At 39.6% G+C, this 21,187-nt stretch overlaps 2 protein-coding genes across 4 annotated transcripts in view; one reads left to right on the top strand and one right to left on the bottom strand.

The window, feature by feature from the left end:
• Positions 1 to 21,187, bottom strand: part of LOC141756882 (alanine--glyoxylate aminotransferase 2, mitochondrial-like) — a 308,692-nt gene that overhangs the window by 240,665 nt on the left and 46,840 nt on the right. The gene's annotated exons all lie outside the window — the stretch shown is intronic.
• Positions 1 to 21,187, top strand: part of cntfr (ciliary neurotrophic factor receptor) — a 269,991-nt gene that overhangs the window by 227,469 nt on the left and 21,335 nt on the right. For all 3 annotated transcript variants that reach the window (XM_074616858.1, XM_074616857.1, XM_074616856.1), the window contains one exon: positions 9,600 to 9,763. In XM_074616858.1, coding sequence (XP_074472959.1) covers positions 9,600 to 9,763 — 164 coding nt within the window. The remainder of the gene's footprint in view (positions 1 to 9,599; positions 9,764 to 21,187) is intronic.

Below are 21,187 nucleotides of genomic sequence, written 5' to 3'. Positions count from 1 at the left end.
CAAATATTTGGCAACAGAATTAAGGACTAAAACGCAGAGTGTTGAGGCATCTCTTTGAAGATGCCAACCCTTGAGCAATGTTAATGCATTTTGTTTGACCACAGATGACTGATTTCATTGACTTCTGGTTCCCTTCGGAGATTTGTTGCGCACACAGTTATGCTCGGTGCCAGAGAGACAAAGAAAATTGGAATTTCATCGGCCAAATAAATGTCACTCAGCTGAAAGGAGAGTGCACAGCTTTTTTCTTTTTTTTTTTTTGCTTCAACCAACAGCATAGTCCATTAGCGAGAAACCCACTGACTGTGCACCCCTGTCATTACCAAAGGCACTGGATAATAAACACGCTACCTCTGAACCTTTTCTGCAGCAGACAGTATTTAATTGAGTCTTGGACGGGATGTGACAGTCACAAATCAAAGGTCTGGTTTCTCCCCTGAAAAGTGCCTGATAAGTCCAAACACCAGCTTGCCATGTAAGCACATTTTAGTCATATTTAATGTAAGAATTAACCAGAAAAAGTTAGTTCGTCCTTGGCTATTTTTTTAAATTACAACCGTCATGGTCATGCGGTAAGTAGTTTAAAAAAAAAAAAAAAATGCAATTTGGATTGTGAAGTTTTTTTGTTCACTTAGGCTGCAGAAGGCTACATAATAACAGCGAGACTCTTAGAATTCATAAGCGACTCAGGCTGGAAAGCAGTGAAGAGGAGAAAATTCATTTTAAAGAAGGAATGAGAAGTGCTTTAATAGATAAGGGAAGTGCTGCCAGCAGTCCTCGGCTCTGTTGTATTGCTCAGAGCGCGATATGGGTGTGCATGACGCATAAACACACACAGACACCAGTGGGGCTGCGAGCGATTGTGTGTGTGTGTGTGTGTCGGCCGAGAGGGTGAGGTATTGAAAAAGAGAGAGAGAGAGAGAGAGAGTGTGTGTGTGTGTGTGTGTGTACATAAGTAACCAAATGAGGCAGTGACATGCTCTGCCAAGCCCCGGACACAGGACTCATGAAAATACTAATGCTAGCCGGATTAGCGTCCTTGGCTGAGGAAATATCCCTCAACTATTGGTGATAGCAAAACACCCCACTGCTCTTTTCTTTCCCTCCACTTCTTCTTTTATTCCCGCATGCCCTTCTTGTGACTTTGTACTTCTTCTTCTTCCTTTGTTCCCTCCTATTTCTTTCCTTCTTCCTCCCTCCCTATCATCAGCCAAATTCTGCTCAGATACCTGTGAAAATGCCATTTGTGTGACAAACGTCTTCTGAAAGTTTGCTTTTAAGCCCTAAGAAAGACTAAAATGTCTTCTTCTTTTCTTCTTTGAGTTAAATTGCAGCTAGCAAAAACAATAAAACAGTGTGTTACCACCACTACAGATTGCTCGATACCATTTTTTAATGTCCAATACCGATACCGCGACCTTGAGTATCTGCCGATACCGCGACCAATCCGATACCATCTTTTTCCCTCTCTTAAACAACTAAGTTTGATAAATTTTAAAACTTTATTTACTTTGCAGATTCAGGTTATTAATACAAAATATAATGCACTAATAAATGATAATGTATTATTATAGATTAAACTACCCAGCAGTATATAAAGTCATTCAAATTACCTCCACATTTACCAGCTGCAACATTAAAGTGATGAACACTTTATTGTATCAATAATTTGAATACAATAATATATATTATTCTGCATAATGAGTACTTTTACTTTTGAAACTTTAAGTATATTTTGATGCTAATAATTATATACTTTGACTTGAGTAGCCTAATATTTTGAATGCAGGACTTTTACTTGTAGCTAGAGTTTTTCTTCCAGCTCTCCTCCATATTTAAATATTAAAAGGGTTTTCTTTCACTCACATGCACACACTTTTCAGGTACAGTTAATGTAGTGTAGTGCATGCACTGTTTACCTCTCCATCATCTACTGCTGCTGTCTGTCTGTCTGTCTGTCTGTCTTTCTCTCTCCAAAGTACGTTCGCGCACAGAGTTTTCACATCTCGTAAAATGAGTCGGTCCAGTTCGATCCGGATTTAGTTTTTCTTCTGATATCCGATCCAGTGATCGTGATGTGGTTAGACTTTATGAACTATGGTCTTAATAGGCTAAAGCTTGCTTCCTTTGGCTGCAATGCTCTACACGATCGCTCGCTTTTTGTTTTGGTATAACTGATAACACAATACAGCTGTTGTGATTGATCACAAAGAGAGTCGGAAGCGACAGAAACTTTTTTTTTTCATCCACACTTGAACACAAGAGCAGCATTTTGCAACAGCCTTAGATATGTTTTTCATTACAGAAAATGCGAGTTGAGAGGCCAAAACGTTTTCGAATTTATCAAAATTAGTGTGGATGTGGTCTTGCCCTCTCCTTTTGCTGTGTTCGTCTTCTTTTTTTCTTTTTTTTTTTTTTAGCAGTGTTTGCCTTCTCTCACCCCTCCTCGCTCTCTCCTCCCCTCATCTCCTCCGTGTTCCCGCATTGTTAAAAGTCTTTCTCACGCCATTCTAAAGTTGTAAGCCACATTCATTATCAGGGACAACGAGGCAGATCGTAAATAAATAAAACAATTTCATGCTTCCTGGTGCACTTCTGAATTCTGAGTGGGAGTAAGACGATTCTCAACTGTCCTTGTTCATCCAACCAAAGCTGGGATGAAATTAGATGAGATTGTGTGTGTGTGTCCGTGTGTGTGTGCGTGTGTGTGTGTGTGTGTGTGTGTCCTCACATATGCACGATGTGGGTACAGTTACAAAGAGAACCCTCAAGGAAGCTCCAGACTCATCAAATGATAACTTAAAGCTTTCCGGTGCCAAGATGATCAAATGCCGACTGATCTTGTCTAAGTGTAAAGACTTCAAAAGTTAAAGCCTTTTTACCTACACAGATTTTTTTTTTTTTTATCAACTCTGACATGAGCCCACCTGAGCATGATTAAGTACGACATTATTAATTCATTGTGATTAAAATGAATATACTGTAACCTAATTTCAAAGGGGGAATGTAGCTGCAGTAGCTTTTCAATGGCACCATTAAATCATCTGTCACTTTCACCCTTTCAATTAATAGTTAAAAAAAGAGTTCTTATATTCAGGTTTCATTTGTGGTTACCAGGAGTAGCCAGAAAATGTAGACTTCAGTCAGAAGAAGCTTGATGATAGCCAGTTCAAAATACTACTGATACTAATAATAACACCTATTTACAGTAGCTGTCTCATTTTTATTTCCTCTGACATTACCAAATGAGTAGCCCAGACTCATGAGCGGATTGTCTCTTTGTAGTTGCTTTGTGTCTCTCCGTATCTGTTCTGTGTCTCTTGGTAGTCGTCTTGTGTCTTTTTGTAGTTGTTCTGTGTCTCTTCGTAGCTGTTCCGTGTCTCTTTTTGTAGTCGTCTTGTGCCTCTTTGTGGTTGTTTCGTGTCTCTGTAATTTTTTTGTGTCTCTTTGTAGTTGTTTTGTATCTGTTTGTAGTCATTTTGCATCCATTTGTAGTTGTTTTGTGTCTCTTTGTGGACATTTTGTGTCTCTTTGTGGCCATTTTGTGTCTCTTTGTAGTAGTTTTGTGTCTCTTTGTAGTCGTTTTGTGTCTAGTTGTTTTGTATCTCTTTGTAGTTGTTCTGTGTCTTTGTAATCGTTTTGTATCTCTTTTTAGTCATTTGGCATTCATTTGTAGTCATTTTGTGTCTCTTTGTAGTTGTTTTGTGTCTCCTTGTAGTCCTTTTGTGTCTTTGTAGTGATTTTGTATCTCTTTGTAGTTGTTTTGTGTCTCTTTGTGGTCATTTTGTGTCTCTTTGTAGTTTTTTGTGTCTTTCTGTAGTTGTTTTGTGTCTCTTTGTGGTCATTTTGTGTCTCTTTGTAGTTTTGTTGTGTCTTTCTGTAGTTGTTTTGTGTCTCTTTGTGGTCTTTTTGTGTATTTGTGGTTGTTTTATGTCTATTTGTAGTTGATTTACATCTTTTTGTAGTCCCTGACAGGCCCGTTCAGTAATCCATCCATGCCCAGACTACAGTGACAAGCTGATTTGTTATTCAAGGCTAATTGTTTAGCCAAAAAAATAATAATTTTGTCGTGATATTTTTCTGATTCCAGCAGACTCAGCTCTCTCCACAAGCGAGGTCAGAGATCAGCATTGGCTACGAAAAAAAGCACAACTAGAGCTGGCAGAGTTTTAGAGGCATATTTACGAAGAGCTGCACTAATTACGAATCATGCACAGAATGTAAAAAGTCCAACTGTCTCTGTGACAGCAGCGGATTTCTTCCCGTTGCAGTTTCCAACTAAAAATCCCAAAGGCACAGATCTCCTTCAAATTATTAAACACCACAAGGTAGAGATCAGGGTGTTGTGTCCCCGTTGTAGTTGAGTCGGGAAGAGGTTTAAAAGTGTAGTCATATTACGGGCATGGTACGAGTCCCTGTGGTTTGAGTTTTCAAGATATGCAGTATGACTGTAATTTATAATTTCTTTTGAACGAGAGAAAACCTGACATAGAGCTTTCTGATGTGCTTTTTTAAAATTCATATTTATTCTCTTTGCCTGCTGTAGCTTTGAACAAATAAGACAGCAGCCATGCGAATTTCGAACTTACCATTTCTTCTCATTTAATTATGGGAGCGGGAGATTTGGGGTAATTTTGTTTTAATGAGTCGATGAGGAATCCAATTCAGTAATTGAGTTTCTTGTGCTCCACCACTGCCATCCTTTACATATTAATCAGTAAAATGAGCTATCCCACAAAATGCTTGGGCACATAGAATAGCGCTTCTTACACACTTCACCTAGAGTTTATTTGCAATTACGTCGTAATTAAATTACAGTCTGCTTCCAACAGTGAGGCTTTAACCTGGGACTTCAGTTTGATGCGTCTTTGACCGCTACTAACCAGCTGTTACTAATCTTGTTACATCAAATTTAGTGTGCGATGTGTACACTTGAAGACTTTGACTCTTAAAATTATACAGTCATTGTGTAAGGAAGAGCTGTTGTGCTGTACTACTGTTTTTTTTTACCCTTTTTGTTCCATTTTCCTGTTTTTAACTTACTTTTGTAAGATTTCACTACAGATTGAAGCACTTTACTTCTCCCTATTCTTACTATTTGTTCAAGTGCACTGTCAGATGCTGTCATTCAACACCTGTTCTGCTGTAAAACGATTCATAGATTAGACTTTTTTTGTCTCGTTTCCTTTTGAAAAGCCCATTTATTTGAAAGGAGATCTGTCGTAGTGTGAGAGAGATGGGCTACAGAGCTTTAGATGTCTTTTTTTATCATGCAGGCACACCTGGCGGCATTAAGTGAGGGGACTATGTGATGCATGGTAATGCTTTTAGAAACACTACAATCAGATGTTCAAAGTATGTACTACTGGGCCTACATCTATATGCAGATTTAGCTTTTGCTGATCTCTTCTGTTTTCCTGCTTGATTGTTGCATAGTCTTAGCCAGCAGGACAGCCTCTAAGCAACACCTTTTCTTTTTTAGAAAGGAAGATTAGCCACTCTCCCTCCCACTCTTTTGTTCCATTTTCAGGCAGACAGTGAATATAATGGTCTCGCAAGTAGCTGTTTGAAAGATTAGACTTTTATGTTACGCTATACCTGTTCACTTGCATCACCAGCAAAGAGAGAGAATGGACTGCAGCGACTGTTGCAACATGAGACTGAAAGGAAGAAAGAGGCGCAGTAATGTGGATGTAAATGTGAATGAACAGAGTCAAGGGAGGCATGACAGACATTTTCAGGCCAAGCATGGACAATGGGATTTCATGAAATTATACCCTTATGATCACATGTCTTTTTTTTTTTCTTTCATTCTTATGTTGCTACATCCTTTAACATCTTTAACATTAAGGGCCATATTAAAACGAGCATGGTCTAAAGTGCATTCAGGGCGTGTCCAACTCTACTTTTGCCAGTTAAATGGCGCATAATCTGAGCGCAAAGTAAGGCGCAAGGGGGCAAAGGGTTGCATTTAGTCTCTTAATTAATGATAGGTGTGTTTTGGCTGTCACATGAATTAAACCAATCAGAGAGCCATCTGCCATTCCCTTTAAAAGCCAGGTGTGCCTGCTCCTGGCACATTGCTATTTAAATGGCGGATTCTGCAAATTGGAAGTGATTTTTTTTTTTTTTTGAAAGGCTTAACGCCAGCAATTATGGATTGAAGCACAATATTTGGATAAATAAAAACATACTGTAAATTTTGAAAATTATTATATCTATCTTTTTTCAATATATTTTGTCTTTTGGACTTTACAACACTCTGGAGTTATTGGAAATCACACGAGGTGGAAACGACCCTACTGGAATCTAATTCCATAAATAGTATAATATTAGTGTAGCCTGATCTTTATCTGGAACTGTACAGAAATACCAGGTTTAAACTGAATGAATAGACGTGCAAAAACAAAGTTTTAATGTTGATTTAGAAATCAAATGTCAATGTTATCGATGAGTTTGACATTCTGTTTACTGATTAGGAGGGTACTCCGTTTACTTTGTCGCTGTCCATTGAGGGGGGGGTGCTGAATTAATGTTGCCGTGACCTTTTGTGAAGGGAATGAAGAGACCCTCTACCTCGCCCGACTCCCAATCCTCTGTCCCATCAACAACTCCATTTGACTGCAAATGAGCAAACACTCAATATTTATCTATTTATCTGAGGAGGAAAGCGCTGCTGCACATCCCTGTGTGTGTGTGCAACAAGCAGTTAGTGTGTGTGTACAAGCATTGTGAACCCACCTACAGCATGTAGGCGCATCTTACTATCTGAATAATGTACCCTTTAAATAGCAAGAAAGAACTGCGCCAGACTATAGACCAGATTTTTGTTGCTCTCTGCTGCCTCAAGATAGCAATGCGCCAACAATGCACCGAACCACACCTTGCGCACAGATGAGCGCAAGTACATTTGCTACTTACATAATAACGTGGGTGTGAAGATGACAACTGCGGTGGTCTTTGCCAGTTTGCCGCTTTGCCGCTTTGCACCACTTTGTGGTTAAGAGGTATTGCTCTGTCTACTTTAAACTAAGCCTTGCCATATGCTGTATGTGGTGTTTTTGTGTATTTACATCACCTCATACACTACCTTATTTTTTTTTTCTAGAATTTATTTATCAGTTGTTGGCAATTGTGAATTTGCAGAACAAAATTGACAAAGAAAGCTTATGTCTGTCTACCTGGAACATTTAGTTTAAGTTTATGAAAGTCTTTGAGCCGCCCCTTAATCTCTTCCTGACCAGTTGTGCATGTTTCTGATTATTTTCCGGAAATCTGCTTTTGTCAGTAAAGTCCCAGACTCTTTACTTATTGTCTCAATGGATTTTAAACTTATCATTTAAGTCCTTTCCGTCTTTCAGCTTTAGTATTAATAGGGCTTGGTCAGGTCATCAAAAGAAGGCTGTGTTCATTACTCATGCAACACAAAGCTCACACTCTGTTTCAAGTCAGATGAATACTTTAAAAGCCTTTGGGACACCCCACCCATACAGATTTCTCTCCGTTTTGTTCTGTCCTTGCACATGTTTCCTTCTGTACTGTTGGACAAAGCGGATGTGGACAAAGAGGATGAATTTCTGCTCTCTGGTCTCCACTGACTTCACTTTGGTTTCACTCTGCCTATGTGCACGTTTCTTTTTCTTTCTCTCTTTCTTTCTTCCCTTCCCTATTTCATCTCTTTTACACGTTTACTTGAAGAAGGTCACAAAGAGATTAACATCGCTTTCTCAAGGGAGAAAGCTGTCGGTCTGCTTTTATCTGTCTCTTATCGTCTCCATCGGTCTTTCATATTTTTAATCATTCATTCTATGAAGGTCACACTGAGAGAGATGCTTGTCTGTTTGCTTCTGTATCTGTGTCTGTATTCGCCTGCGTGCTGTCTGTTTACGTGCCTTTCTACATGTATGTTGTTATGTGTTATAGCCAAATTGATTTCATCCTCTGGTACTAAATCTTTCTGTGTATTATCAGACATGCAGGTAGTAAAAGCCGCTATTCATTCCCTATTGTAATGCCATATGTGTATCTAGCTGAGAAAAGGTTTCATGTAGCTGAAGTGGAAGGCCAGTGTGTTCCTGAGTGAGAGTGATCCAACAAAGACCGGGTCATTCAATATATTCTGAAAGGCATCGAATTGAATTTTCTCGATCTCTCTGTCCGTGTGTCTTTTCTCAGTTGACAGGTATTCAGAAACACAACATTTATACATGCCTTTTCATCAGGGACTCGTGGCGTCTCGTCTTCTGCCTCGCAACAGTTCCCCTCAAACATTCTCAGCCTCTGCCTTTGTCCTCACTGCTGTCTTTCATCTGAACAAATGTCATCCTCATTCTCCCTCTGACTAGTTATTTTCCATTATGGTGACCTCATGGAAATACTACAATAATGATAATAGTAGTCATTAGAAGAAGGAGACGTCTTCTCACAGTTGGAAGTAGACTCAAAAGCATCTTCCATTCAGCCGATTACACTGTTGTCAGGCTATTAAATAGGTGTTATCGGTCGCTACAAGGACCATAGATGCAGGTCAATAGGGGAGTATTACACCCACTAGTCGGTTTTATCATCTATTCACATGGTAGATCACCGAAAGAAGGTATAAAAGAAGTCGACAGCAACCTCTAGTGACTGTAGTAATTATGACAGGAGGAGAAACAGACGTAAGGTGCTGTAGTATAGACAGTTTGAAACTCTATGGGGTGGAGGTAGGGGTGGTCGGGGATGATGGATGGGACAAAAAAAAACAGGGGACCGGGGTTCGCATCCCGTGTGAAACCAACAACGTGCAGTTTTGTTTGTGTTCACAAGCGTTTACTTTTGAAACATAGTTATTTTAAACTTAACAAGTGGTTTTGGTTATTGTTTGTGTTCAGAACGTAACGTTTCATTCAGTTGTACAATATGTTAGAAGCTGTTGCTTTTAAGTTTCGCTTTCAGTTTTACAATCCAGTAGGCGTAGTAGGCCCCTACTGACCCACATCTATGGTGCTTATAGTGACCGATAACGCCTATTTAATGGCCTGATAAAAGTTGAATCGTGTGTATCTTTCCTACGTTTGGCCTTCTCTTCCCTCATGTTTCAAACTCCATGTCTCCAGTTTATAATGAGGGTTTCCTGTCAAATATTTGAATTCTCCAGCCTAAAGGCATATTCACATTATCGTGGGAAAACCTCCTCCTGCATTATTGTATATGTGGTGTTTTGTGGCGGCACCGAGTAAAGCGGGGGCAGCGGCAAAAAATTCTAATTTGTTGACCCCTGCTGTCCTGACCGCTGCCTGAACTGAAAGATGGATGAAAACGTGTTTCTCTCAATTCCCAGAACAAATGGGCCTCATATCGAGACCAGACCAAAAAAAAAAAAAAGATATTCGCTTGGATAAATATCTGCGTGCAGATGCAGCCACAAGATTTGTTACAAAAACACTGAGAAACATAGCAATCAACTGCTGGCAGCATGAACATTGTAGTTAGGTCGGCGCTGCATTAAACAGGAGTTCCAGAGTGGTAAACACTGCTGCAAGAAATGCAGAACTTTTATGGGTTAAATTGATGGGGTGCCCTTCTTTTAACTAATTGTTCTTATCCACGCCCCACAGTTAAACCAGACCCCCCGGAGCGAGTGACGGCGACCCCGATCCGTTTCAACGCCCGGAGGCTGGAGGTGTCCTGGCACAGCCCCGCCACCTGGCCCGACATTGACAACTTCCCTCTGAAATACTTCCTTCGATACCGGCCGCTCATCCGAGAGCAGTGGCAGCATGTGAGTAGGGCTGCTCTGTGTGTGTGTGTGTGTGTGTGTGTGGGGGTTTGTATTACTCATGTTGTGGGGACATAAATCTGTTTACACAGTCACATTGTGGGGACTCGCCTTCCTTTTGCATGTCCCCATAAAGTAAATCATCACATTTTACGGTAAAGACTTGGTTTAGGATTAGGGTAAGGTTAGGTTATGGTTATGGTTAGAAGAAGTCACCAGGAAATGAATGTAAGTCAATGTAATGTCCTCTAAAGTGATGGAAACATGACTGTGTGTGTGTGAGAGAGAGAGTTCACAAAAACCCCTACAGTTTGGCATTTGTGTTTTTGAGGTCATGATTCAACACAATGAACTCCAGTGAAAGCTGAACACATGGACATTAATCACACATTGTTAAAAGGAACTCCTCACTTATGAGTTTTTTTTGCATAGCTTGTCCCGAAAAAAAAAAAAATCTGGCCGACACATGTAATGACTACGCCATAAGCCAAAAAGTTAAGGGAGTTCTAAACGGTCGAGAGTATTTGTCCAGATACAGCTCCGTTACCAAAAAAGCTGTAAGTCAACATTGAAAAACACCTGTTAGATTATGATTCATTATGTGGTATTTGAAAGCCTCTGGTGAGCACGTCTCGTTTCTTTTCTGGAAGTGGAGTTCAGAAAGAAAAAAAGACTGGCCTTCCTCCATTGTTGCAGATTGAGTTTCACCTCATCGCTAAAATATTTCTCCAAAGGAAATGGCAAATTTTCTAGAAGCAGGATGGATTTAACAATTTGGCCAAGCAATCTTAGCTTATCATACATTTTTTAGTCGACTAAAGAAATACAGGGATATTTTTTTGAGAAAGAAAAAAGTCTTTGTCCAGAGAGATGCCTCTGAGAACAGTTAGAAGTGAAATGATCCAACCTGTAGCCGTTTGAGTTTGATCCCCAGTCAGACAGACATAATCGCTCAGCTTCTTTGGTGTATGTTACTGTATCTGACTGTTTCTTGTGGGTTCAGATCCCTCAGGGCTTCGTATAGTAAAAGCATATGTGTCCACTATAGGATTCCTGGGATGAAAGCTCCCTCCGCTAAGGTCTAACATTGCAGCGTTATTATCGTGCCCGTCAATGGTTCGCAAAGGTGTTGTTCCAAGAACTTAGGTTACGGACTCTCACATGGAAACGCACACATGTGAATTATAGACTAATACCCATTTTCTTTTTAAGCCTTTCTCTCACTCTTTCCATCCCTGTACGTATCCTTCAACAAGTATCTCTGTCTCTGTCATTACATCACTATATCAATATTTCCATCATTCTTTCCTATATGTCTTTCCTTTTACTAAAACAGCATCTCACTTTCTCTGGATTGAACTATTGTGTGAGAGATTTGCATGGTGGTATTTTTAAGTATTGGTTGTGTCATTTGTTCAGTATAATATATATTAGGGCTGTCAATCGATTAATCGCACGATTGTCTATAGTTAATCAAGATTAATTGCAAATTAATCACACATTTTTTATCTCTTCAAAATGTACCTTTAAAGGGAGATTTGTCAAGTATTTAATACTCTTATCAACATGGGAGTGGGAAAATATGCTTGCTTTATGAAAATGTATGTATATATTTATTATTGGAGACTCGTGGGTACCCATAGAGCCCATTTTCATTCACATATCTTGAGGTCAGAGGTCAAAATTTTACATAAGTTTGGAGCGTTATTTAGCCTCCTTCGCAAACAAGCTAGTATGACAAGCTTGGAACCGATGGATTCCTTATTTTCTAGTTTCATATGATACCAGTATCTTCACTCTAGCTCTAAAACTGAGCTGATTGCAACCTAAAGTTGCGTTAATGCGTTAAAGAAATGAATGGCGTTAAAACAAATTTGCGTTAACGTGTTGTTATTGCGTTAACTTTGACAGCCCTAATATATATATATTAAATAATATATAGTAAAATCTCCAGCCATTCTCAGGCTCCTCAGTGTGATTACTGGGCACCATTTGGCATTGTTTTCACTTAGTTCAAATGCGGCTGAACTAAAGATGTGAATGCACTTGAGATGAGCAAGCCCTCAGGACATCCTTGATTTTAATTCTCCCCCCTAATTAGGATGCCTTCAGGCCCTTCACAGAGATGAACTGGGGGGCTTATTGTTTGCAATTGATCAACAGAATATTAATTACAGCAATTCAAATTATTGATTTAATCTTTTAAGTGATTCATCAAGTACAAGGATTAGCTGGCTCTTGTTCCTCAAATATGAAGATTTGCTCAGTTTTAGATGATTGACCACTGAATTGTTTTTTTAGGATTTTAAGTGTTCAAACAAAATACTCAAACTGAAGATGTTGTTCCAGCCTCTGAGACCTTGCAATAGGCATGTGGCAGAGGTGTGGACTCAAGATGTGGACATTAACACCAATGACTCGTGACTTCACTTAGATCTGAGCCGTTTGACTTGAAAATACTTGATACCTTCCCCCAAGCCCAAAGATTAAAAAAAAATATATATATTTAAAAAGTGTGTGCACAAAAACGATCAACTGCCCGGTACCGGAGGAAGCTCTGACAGCGTCGGAGATGTTGGGGTTATTTACCTTGAGAGATCCTTTATTGATTGGGAAAAGGGTTTACTCGTAGGGGAAAAACCTGAACTGAGCAAAACGAATTTCTATCTTTTTTGTTTAGTGCTGAATCCCCAAAACGTGGTGTTTCTTTGTTGAACTCTGGACTCTTTATTTTTGGTGAATATTATCGGGACTTGCATTTGATTATCTTACACGTAATTCCCAGGATCCACTTTGTTTGAACCAATCCAAAAGCATCCAATCAAGTTGCAGGAGAAAACCATGACTGGTATTACAGTTGGTGAAGAGTGCATCATGATATGTTTAGGACTCGAAACTCAAAGTTTAGGACTTGGAACTTGTCAGTCTTGACTTGGGACTTGAGTGCAAAGACTTGAGATTTACTTGTGCCTTTGCAAAACAACGACTTCTTGCATGTGGCATTATTTTCTGTCATTTTAAAGACAAAATAATGAATGGAATGATAAAAGAAAAACAAGAAATAAAACAATAAGTCACAGTAGAAGTAAATTTACTTATCCAAACATTGCTCACAAACACGTGTATACACCACAGTTATCTACCTGCATGTTAGATCTATGGACAAACCTTTAGTCACATGATCACACATGTGAAGACATACTGCTATCATCTCCACACGTGTACATTCAATCTCTCTCACTCACACAGCAGTTGGAATGAAGAATGTTGTAATAGCGCCTCCGATCTTTGTGGTATAAAGTGATGATTAATCCTGACACACACTCTCAGTTCCCCCTTCGCGCCCTCACCACTAATCAATCAATATGTGAACTGGTGCGTAACGTGAAAGGCGGGAAACCTTAAGTCAATATTTGGATTGGGTAAGAACACATCATTTGGAAATTACATAAATACAGTTGATGACAGCTGAAAAACCGCAGGGCTTTTTTGGCTTTTGCAGTGGTTCTTTGATGAATGTTTCTGTGGTCATGGTTTTAATTTCTGTAGCAGTTAGTGTGGTTTTCAGAATGGGGAAATCTGAACCACCTCTGGACTTGTGAACATTTTTATGGTTTGCACTTCTGCCCCTTTTATTAGGTGATGGTTAACAGCGTTGGCGGCTGTGTCCAATCCCACAGAACGTGCACAATCTTGTTAATAGATAAATAGTTGTCTAACATGAACGCAATGCCAGACTGTAGAGTAAAAACAAAACAGCTGTTTAGTCTGATTATCAGACTCTGAATTTGTTTCTTCATCATGGCCAATACTCTCATTCCCACCTTAGATGGTATGCTACAAAAAACATGTAGAAATGTCAACTATTAAATTGATCGCCAACTATTTTGATAATCGATCAATTGGTTTGAGTCATTTTTTTAAGTAAAAGAAGTCAAGATTCTCTGATTCCAGCTTCTTAAATGTGATTACTTTTCTGGTTTCTTTACTCCTCTATGACAGTAAACTGGATATCTTTGAGTTGTGGACAAAAGATATTTGAGGGCGTCGTCTCCGGCTTTGGGAAACACTGATTTCACCATTTTCTGACATTTTATAGACCAAACAACCAATTTGATTAATCGATAAAATAATCAACAGATTATTACTATAATGGTAACCATGTTATGAGCAGGCAATACAGTATAATGTTGGTTATGGCAGCTCGTCACTGGCTACTGCCATTAGAGCTGATCATGGCTGCATATACTGCAGACTGTATGTTCAGTGACTACCTTAGTTGCACACTGTTGTAGAAAACATTTTGATTTAAAGCTATCAAGCCGTGACATAAATCATTAAGTGGAGTTAAATGAGGTTGCCAAAATAAGATGCACTGTTTATTGGCCCCATATAAACTTCATTAATTATAGCCTCAGAGGTTGAATACTAATTGAGGTGGTTAGTATTGCTTAGGAATTTACCTTTTAATGTAGTTTGACAGCAGAGTTAGGTGCGAATGGCTTTCACGTGTAACATTTTTAAAATGTGTTTTGAGTTAGGAATGAAAGCGGTGGTGTGATCAGATTGATCTTCAGAGGAAACCATCCATCCTGCTGAGGAATAAAGGGTACGACCGGCCCGAATACTTAAGAGTGATGGAGATTCAGAAAGAAGGAGGAAAATTGGGGGAGAGTTTTGAAGTAGAGATGAATGGAGTGCATCAGATGTGAATATGTAGTAGACTCTGGTAGACACAATAAAGAGAAAGAGGCCGTATATATAAGTGAGATAGACATTCATAGATAGCATTTGGACTTAAGTTATGGAGTGACAATCCCGGCATGAGTGATAAAGAATGGGACTGAGAAAAGGAAACTAAGATGCGATGTTAAATAAAGCATACAAGTCTGAGTCTACATTATTTGATTATAAGAATTGAAAGAAGATTGGATGGTGGATGAGATGGAGAGAGAAAAGAAGAAATTCTCACATGGAGAGTCGGCCGCAAATAGACAGATAAATGTATGAAAGCGTGAGAGACGAGGAGAAAAAAGGGACGAATAAAGACTACTTTGAAAGTGAGGTTTTATAAGCCATCAATTACAAGGTGTTTCAAGTCAAAGGAAGATAGATGAATGGTTCAAGGGAAGAAAAGAGAGAGGAATGACAAAAACTTCTGGAATATGTTAAGCCGTAAAACCGTGGGTGAAATAGAGAGGGGGAGAAACTTCAGACTTAACCGATATACGACCGTTAGAATAGCGCAACATAGACTTATAACCTGCATATTCAATTGGTTATTTTTTTGTATTGGTGCCTGGTATGGTCTCGTGAAACAAAAGTCACAAAATAGGACAGGAGAGTAAATCATGCCTACATGTGTGTTGACTCAGCAGAGTTAACATCAAATGAGAAAAGTTGATCTACAAATCAATACAGAATGCCTGAGAGCCTTACTGCATTATATTCCATTATGTATATTTGTGTCATCCTGTACATAAATAAAGACATTTTCACCGTAAATTCATACAGGAATCTTCATCAGAATGCAGGAAATGAAGTGTTTTTTTACGCTCTGATCCTAGAATCGCCCCTGATCTGTATGCTCGTAAATGCTCAGTGAATTGTTCCATTTCCCGTGGCCTTGTTTTGTTTCCATCCCACCTCTCACGCTCCCTCCACTGAGGAGTGAACTAGAACTCTCACTGCAATTAAAGCAATGGTCCAGTAACTGTGATAAGAACAATTTCAGATTGCTCAATATTCTTTCCGTGGTATGAAACCGCATCTGCTGCGCCGTAATTGCCCTTTGGGGACGATGCTGAACTCAACTGAAAACTCATGTTTCAATGCAGACACTCTCACACAGAAATGCACACATGCACGTACAGATGCATATACACTGTTAAACGCTGCTACGCATATAGATGAATACACACACACACAAAGACGCTCACACACATACACGTTCTTGGTCTTCCAATTACAAAGATTAATATACATGCAAATGCAATCCAAGCGCTCTAACACGCATATCATGCATGAGTGTACGTGGAAACAAAAAGCACACACAGTCACAGATTATACACATTATGTTAACAGACATTCAGCACATGCACAAATAGCACACTGCGAAAAAAAATCTCCATCTCTTCAACTCAGAGTCCTAAAAGTCTGCAAACAGTCTGTCTGTGCAGGGAGATCATTTCAGTGTTTTTAATGCCTATGATCTCAAGAACTTTGTACAATCAGTATCATTTTTCTAAATTGTAATGCAGCCGTCAACCTTATTCTCTGTTGTTTTTTAGATACTAGCACTAACTTCTGGAAAACTTGATTTGCATTGGAAATATACTGAAATAATTTTACTACGCTGGAAGATTTTTCAGTTGTTTTAAAGGGACAATTTGTAGGATTTGGCGACATCTAGTGGTGTGGTTGTAGATTGCAACCAACTGAGTACCCCTCCGCTCACTCCTCCCTTTCCAAGACTGCAGTAACGTGAGTGTAAAACCATGGTAACGCCATTCGCCTTACTCAGAGGCCATCCTTACCGTAATAACACTACTTTAGGAGCAACGGAAGTCAGACGGCGGCAGACGGTAACGCGGTTTTGCACTCACATGAAAACGTAACGTGAATGACCCTATCTAGAGCCAGTGTTTGGTTTTGTCCATTCTGGGCTACCATAGAAACATGGTGACAGTGTCGGCCCTGACCAGTTTGGTGCCCTATAGGCAAGATTTTAGCCGGTGCTCCTCAACTCTTTTTTTCTGTGCGCTGGTAAGCGCGCCCTGCCAGGAGGTTGTTGGACTGATATTTTTGTGCATACAGGATTGACATAGCCTCTTAACCAGCTACTATATTGACCTTGATTATGAGACAAAACAGAATTAAATCTGACCAGAATGCACCAGTAAAAGTAACATATTGGAAAAAAAGAGTGTGAGCTAATATATATATATATGAAATTTTAAATGAAATTGTCTTCATTGAATAGACCAAAAATTAATCTGTATATTATATTATATTTTGACTCTGCCTGTCTCATTGATCACCATAATCTTAAAATTTTAATTATTCTCCTCCTCAGTTATTGGTTTACTTGGCCTACTGTTAATCCTCTGAAAATGATCTGACTGGCATTAACATCACTGTCTTTTGAAGGCCAGCTTAGTGGAAATACAGTGGTATCATATGAATCTTAAGATTGGTGGCGCTGCGTGGCATCCAGGTCCTTGAAGGGGGCCCACTTCCGATGTAGATATGAAAGGCTGATTCTAAGCAAACGAAAACACAACGATTATAGGTTTCAGTGGATTATACACCAATGATAACATATGAATGTTATATTCCATTTCTGCTAACAAATCCCTCGAAATGTTACACACTGTTCCTTTAAGAGAACAAACTTTAAAGGCTATTTCAAAATTTGATGTCTGAGATTGTGTATTTCGCAGTGCACGCACAGACCCACACTGTACATCTGCATTGTCCGCCCACAGGCTGTCCATACACTCTCACACCCACATATACATGAAACGTTGAAACGTTGAAATGTTTATGATGTGAGAGACATAAATCAGCAGAGAAACAGAGGGGTGCAATAAATGAGGCGGCAGAACAGAGAAGGGAGGTGGAATCTGTGTCCGCTCGGTCAACACAGCTTAGCCTTTCATTCATTTATTCATCCCACATTTTTTCTCCCTTGTCCTTCTGTCTGACATCCTGCATTCCCCCATCTCCCGTCCATCTCCCTCCTTCTCTCCCCCCCGCCTCACTTTCTTTGTCGCTTTTTCTCCCTCTATCATTTTCCCTTCCCTCCTCTGTCCTTACGTCTTCGTCAATATTGCTTCACTTTTCTATCACTCTTCTCTTCTCTTCTCTTTCTCCCTCCATCTGCTCATCCATGTAATAATGGTCTTTGTGTGTTTGCCAAAAGTCACTCTCATCCTGCAAGCACTTAGATGAATCGATAGTGAGCCAGGAGCTGTGTGTGTGTGTTTGTGTAATTGTAGGTAGATTCACATAGATATACTGTATGTGATTGTGCATGCGTGTGCCTGTTATGTACTGTGTGTTTGTAACATTATTATTATCATGGCGAAGATAAAAGCCGAGATTGACAGTGAATAACTTGACATTGAACGTCATGAAAGCTGAACAGATGCTCTGATTTTTTCTATTGTTCATCTTTTTTATCTCATCCTCCTCACCTTTTCACCTTCGCATCCCTTTCTACCACCAGCTTCCCTCTCTCAGCAATCCTCGGTTTTACCATCACCCACTCATTCATCCATCCATCCATCCATCCTTCCATCCATGCATTAAGCCAGCTATCTAACCAACCATCCCTCAAGCCATCCATTTGTATTTATGGGTGCGCATGATAAATGTTTAGACCTTGTTTGGGGGAAAACATCCCATCTAAAGGACACTGCCACGGACAGATCATTTATCAAATCTTTCTAACACGCACACACACACCGGACAGTATCAGTCCTATCACATGTGAAAGTTATCATCATTTAGCTCTGCTGTCAAAATACATTAAAGTACTCTTTACATTACATACACACAGAGATACATACTGTAGATCTGTTATGCGTGCAGTCTGCTGGCTTTGACAGAATCAAATAAAAAAATATACTCTACATGCTTTTATATAAATCAGATTTGTTCTCATTGTGTTAGCCAAAGGGGATGTAAGAAAAAAAACTCATAAGAAATATATGAGAAGGGGGCTAAGACAGTACATAAAAATAGAAAAACAGAGAGAAGACCAGCATGGAGAGAGTTGCTTTTTCCTCTTAAACACTATTATATAAAGAGGTGTCATACATGTTCCCCCTCAAAGAAAGGGTTCTCTTCTTATCCTGTGTGTGTTTCCATGTTTCAGTGTTATCTAAATTATTTGTGTGTGGTGCTTTGGAGGTCTTACAGTGTAAGGGTGAATGAAGATGAATGGGGCCACTGCCCTCTCCTCTGCCTCTATTGATTTCTATATCACCATGTCAATCCTTGGGCTGTCACACACACACACACACACACACACACACACACACACACACACACACACACACTCTTATCTGCTCTGAAATGTCAGGACACACATACATACACTGGGGGGGTTTGTGTCTCATGGCCTATAAATTTCGGTTAGAATGAACATTGCAGTCACCGAATGAAACATGGAAGTCACCAAAGCTTGTTAAGATCTGACAATTTGATTTGATTTGTCCCAGAGAATCACAGCAAGGAAGATATTTTAAAGGAGCAGTGTGTGGAGCATTTAGGGGGATCTATTGGCAGTAGGATTGTCAACCGATTAAAGTATTTAATCGCGATTAATCGCAAATAAATCACAGCTTTTTTTAGCTGTTCACAAATGAACCTTAAAGGGAGATTTGTCAAGTATTTAATACTCTTAGTGGGCGAATATGCTGCTTTATGCAAATGTATGTATATATTTATTACTGGAAATCAATTAACACAAAACAATGACAGATATTGACCAGAAATCCTCACAGGTACTGCATTTAGCGTAAAAAATATGCTCAAATCAAAACATGGCAAACTGCAGCCCAACAGGCAACAACAGCTGTCAGTGTGCTGAACCCATTTTCATTCAATTATCTTGAGGTCAGAGGTCAAGGGAGCCCTTTGAAAATGGCCATGCCAGTTTTTCATGGCCAAAATTTAGCATAAATTTAGCAGAACTCTGGCTCCAGATAGGGCCTTTCGCGTTTTCACATTTTCGCTTTGTCCATTTTTGTTCTCACACACACACAGAAGAAGTTTCACTTGGTTGCAATCTGCAACCTTACCTCTAGATGCCGCCACATCCTACACACTGCACCTTTAAAACAGTCCAATTCCCCATTGTGTTGCATTACTAATTTAAGAAAGTTTCAGTCTACAAGTTGCTTTTAATACCGTACTTGAGCGAAAAGAAACCAGTGGCTGCCAGGATGGGAAAACAGTCAGTATTGGTCGAAGTGCATCTAAATGTCACACTTTAATGAGGCATTTTTGGAAGAATTTGTCAAAACTTTATTTTTTGCCCAGAGGCATCAACCTCTGATGCGCAGTGCCAGCTGCCCTTGAGCAGCGCCGCTCGCTGTGGAGGGCTGCGGTTGAGCTGGCGTACAGCAGTTTCACCACTCATCATGTTCTGTCAGTTTACGCTTTTATCATGCGTTGTTCTGTGGGCAGCAACACGGGGGTCCGTCTGGTGATTTGAGTGAGAGACTGACGGTTCAATTTGAGGCTTTCTGACAAATGATTCAAATAAAGTGGCAGCCTCAGAGAGCGTTGGGCAGAAATAATCACTGAGAGCTATAGCTTCTGCACCATATTATGCAATGCTCACTGTGCTGTAGCTATAGCGGCTCTCATTGGATTTCATTTTTCTTTCATTGCATTTATTTTTTTTTCTACAGCTTTGACAACCTATTACTCTGCAACATCTATAGCAATTAATGCTATTGGTCATTTGTCTTATGGGTTTGATTATACGACAAAACAGCACTTGATTTAACAGCCACTTAGAAGACCCGGATGTCTGTCCAGCACAAGTCAACACAGCATAATATCCAAAGCTTAGTAGTTGGCAAAAGTCACAGACCTAATCAACTTCCAGTCCAAGTCAAGTCAATTGATCCAAAGACAATCTGTCCATTACATTTCAGATAAATGTATTATAATTTCATACAGCCAGCCAAGTAAGCATCTAATTTCTTTTAAACTTCATTCCCAGGGCTAAATTATCATAAAATGAAGCATTGACAGGGTGACAGTATCTCAGGCAGAGTCATGGTAGAGGGTAGAGCGTCCCAGAGACTGCGGCAGCAGGGAGGCCAGGGGGGCCGTGGCCTGGGTCACTTTTAGAGTCTGATATAATATTTTTTATGAATCAAAGCTTGAATTGTATCTGTGTTTTTTCTCAACTTGTAATTTAAACGAGCCCTGAAAGTCACAGCTTTTTTTAGTGGGCTGCAAACAGCTATGTCTACGCACTGCAAACAGCTGTTTCTGTTGGCCCGCAAACAGCTGTATATAGCACCTCAAACAACTGTTTCTAGTACGCACCGCAAACATCTGTATCTAGTGTCGCAAATAGCTGTTTCTAATGCCACAAATAGCTTTTTCTAGCGCCGCAGACAGCTTTTTCTAGCGCCATTGTTCATAAATTCAAAATACATTTAGCTCTCTGATAGTACTACGTTCTTACGGGAGTGCTCTGATTAAAAAATGTATGCTTTGATTTTGAAACGGTAGCCTCATGCTGTTGTTGGTATTTAGCCTTTCTGAGGCAATTGCATGGTTAAATCAATGAATTTTATTTTGTGAAAAATTTAGTTTTTACATTTTTAGCAGCCCCCTCAGTCACTTCATCCTGGCGCCTGGCAAGGGTGTCCGACTAAAACAGTGTTCTGTAACTAC

Source organism: Sebastes fasciatus, chromosome 19 (assembly GCF_043250625.1).
Source record: "Sebastes fasciatus isolate fSebFas1 chromosome 19, fSebFas1.pri, whole genome shotgun sequence".
NCBI classification, from domain to species: domain Eukaryota; kingdom Metazoa; phylum Chordata; class Actinopteri; order Perciformes; family Sebastidae; genus Sebastes; species Sebastes fasciatus.
The sequence above is the reverse complement of the archived record's forward strand: the minus strand, read 5'-3'. Positions and strand labels throughout refer to the sequence as shown.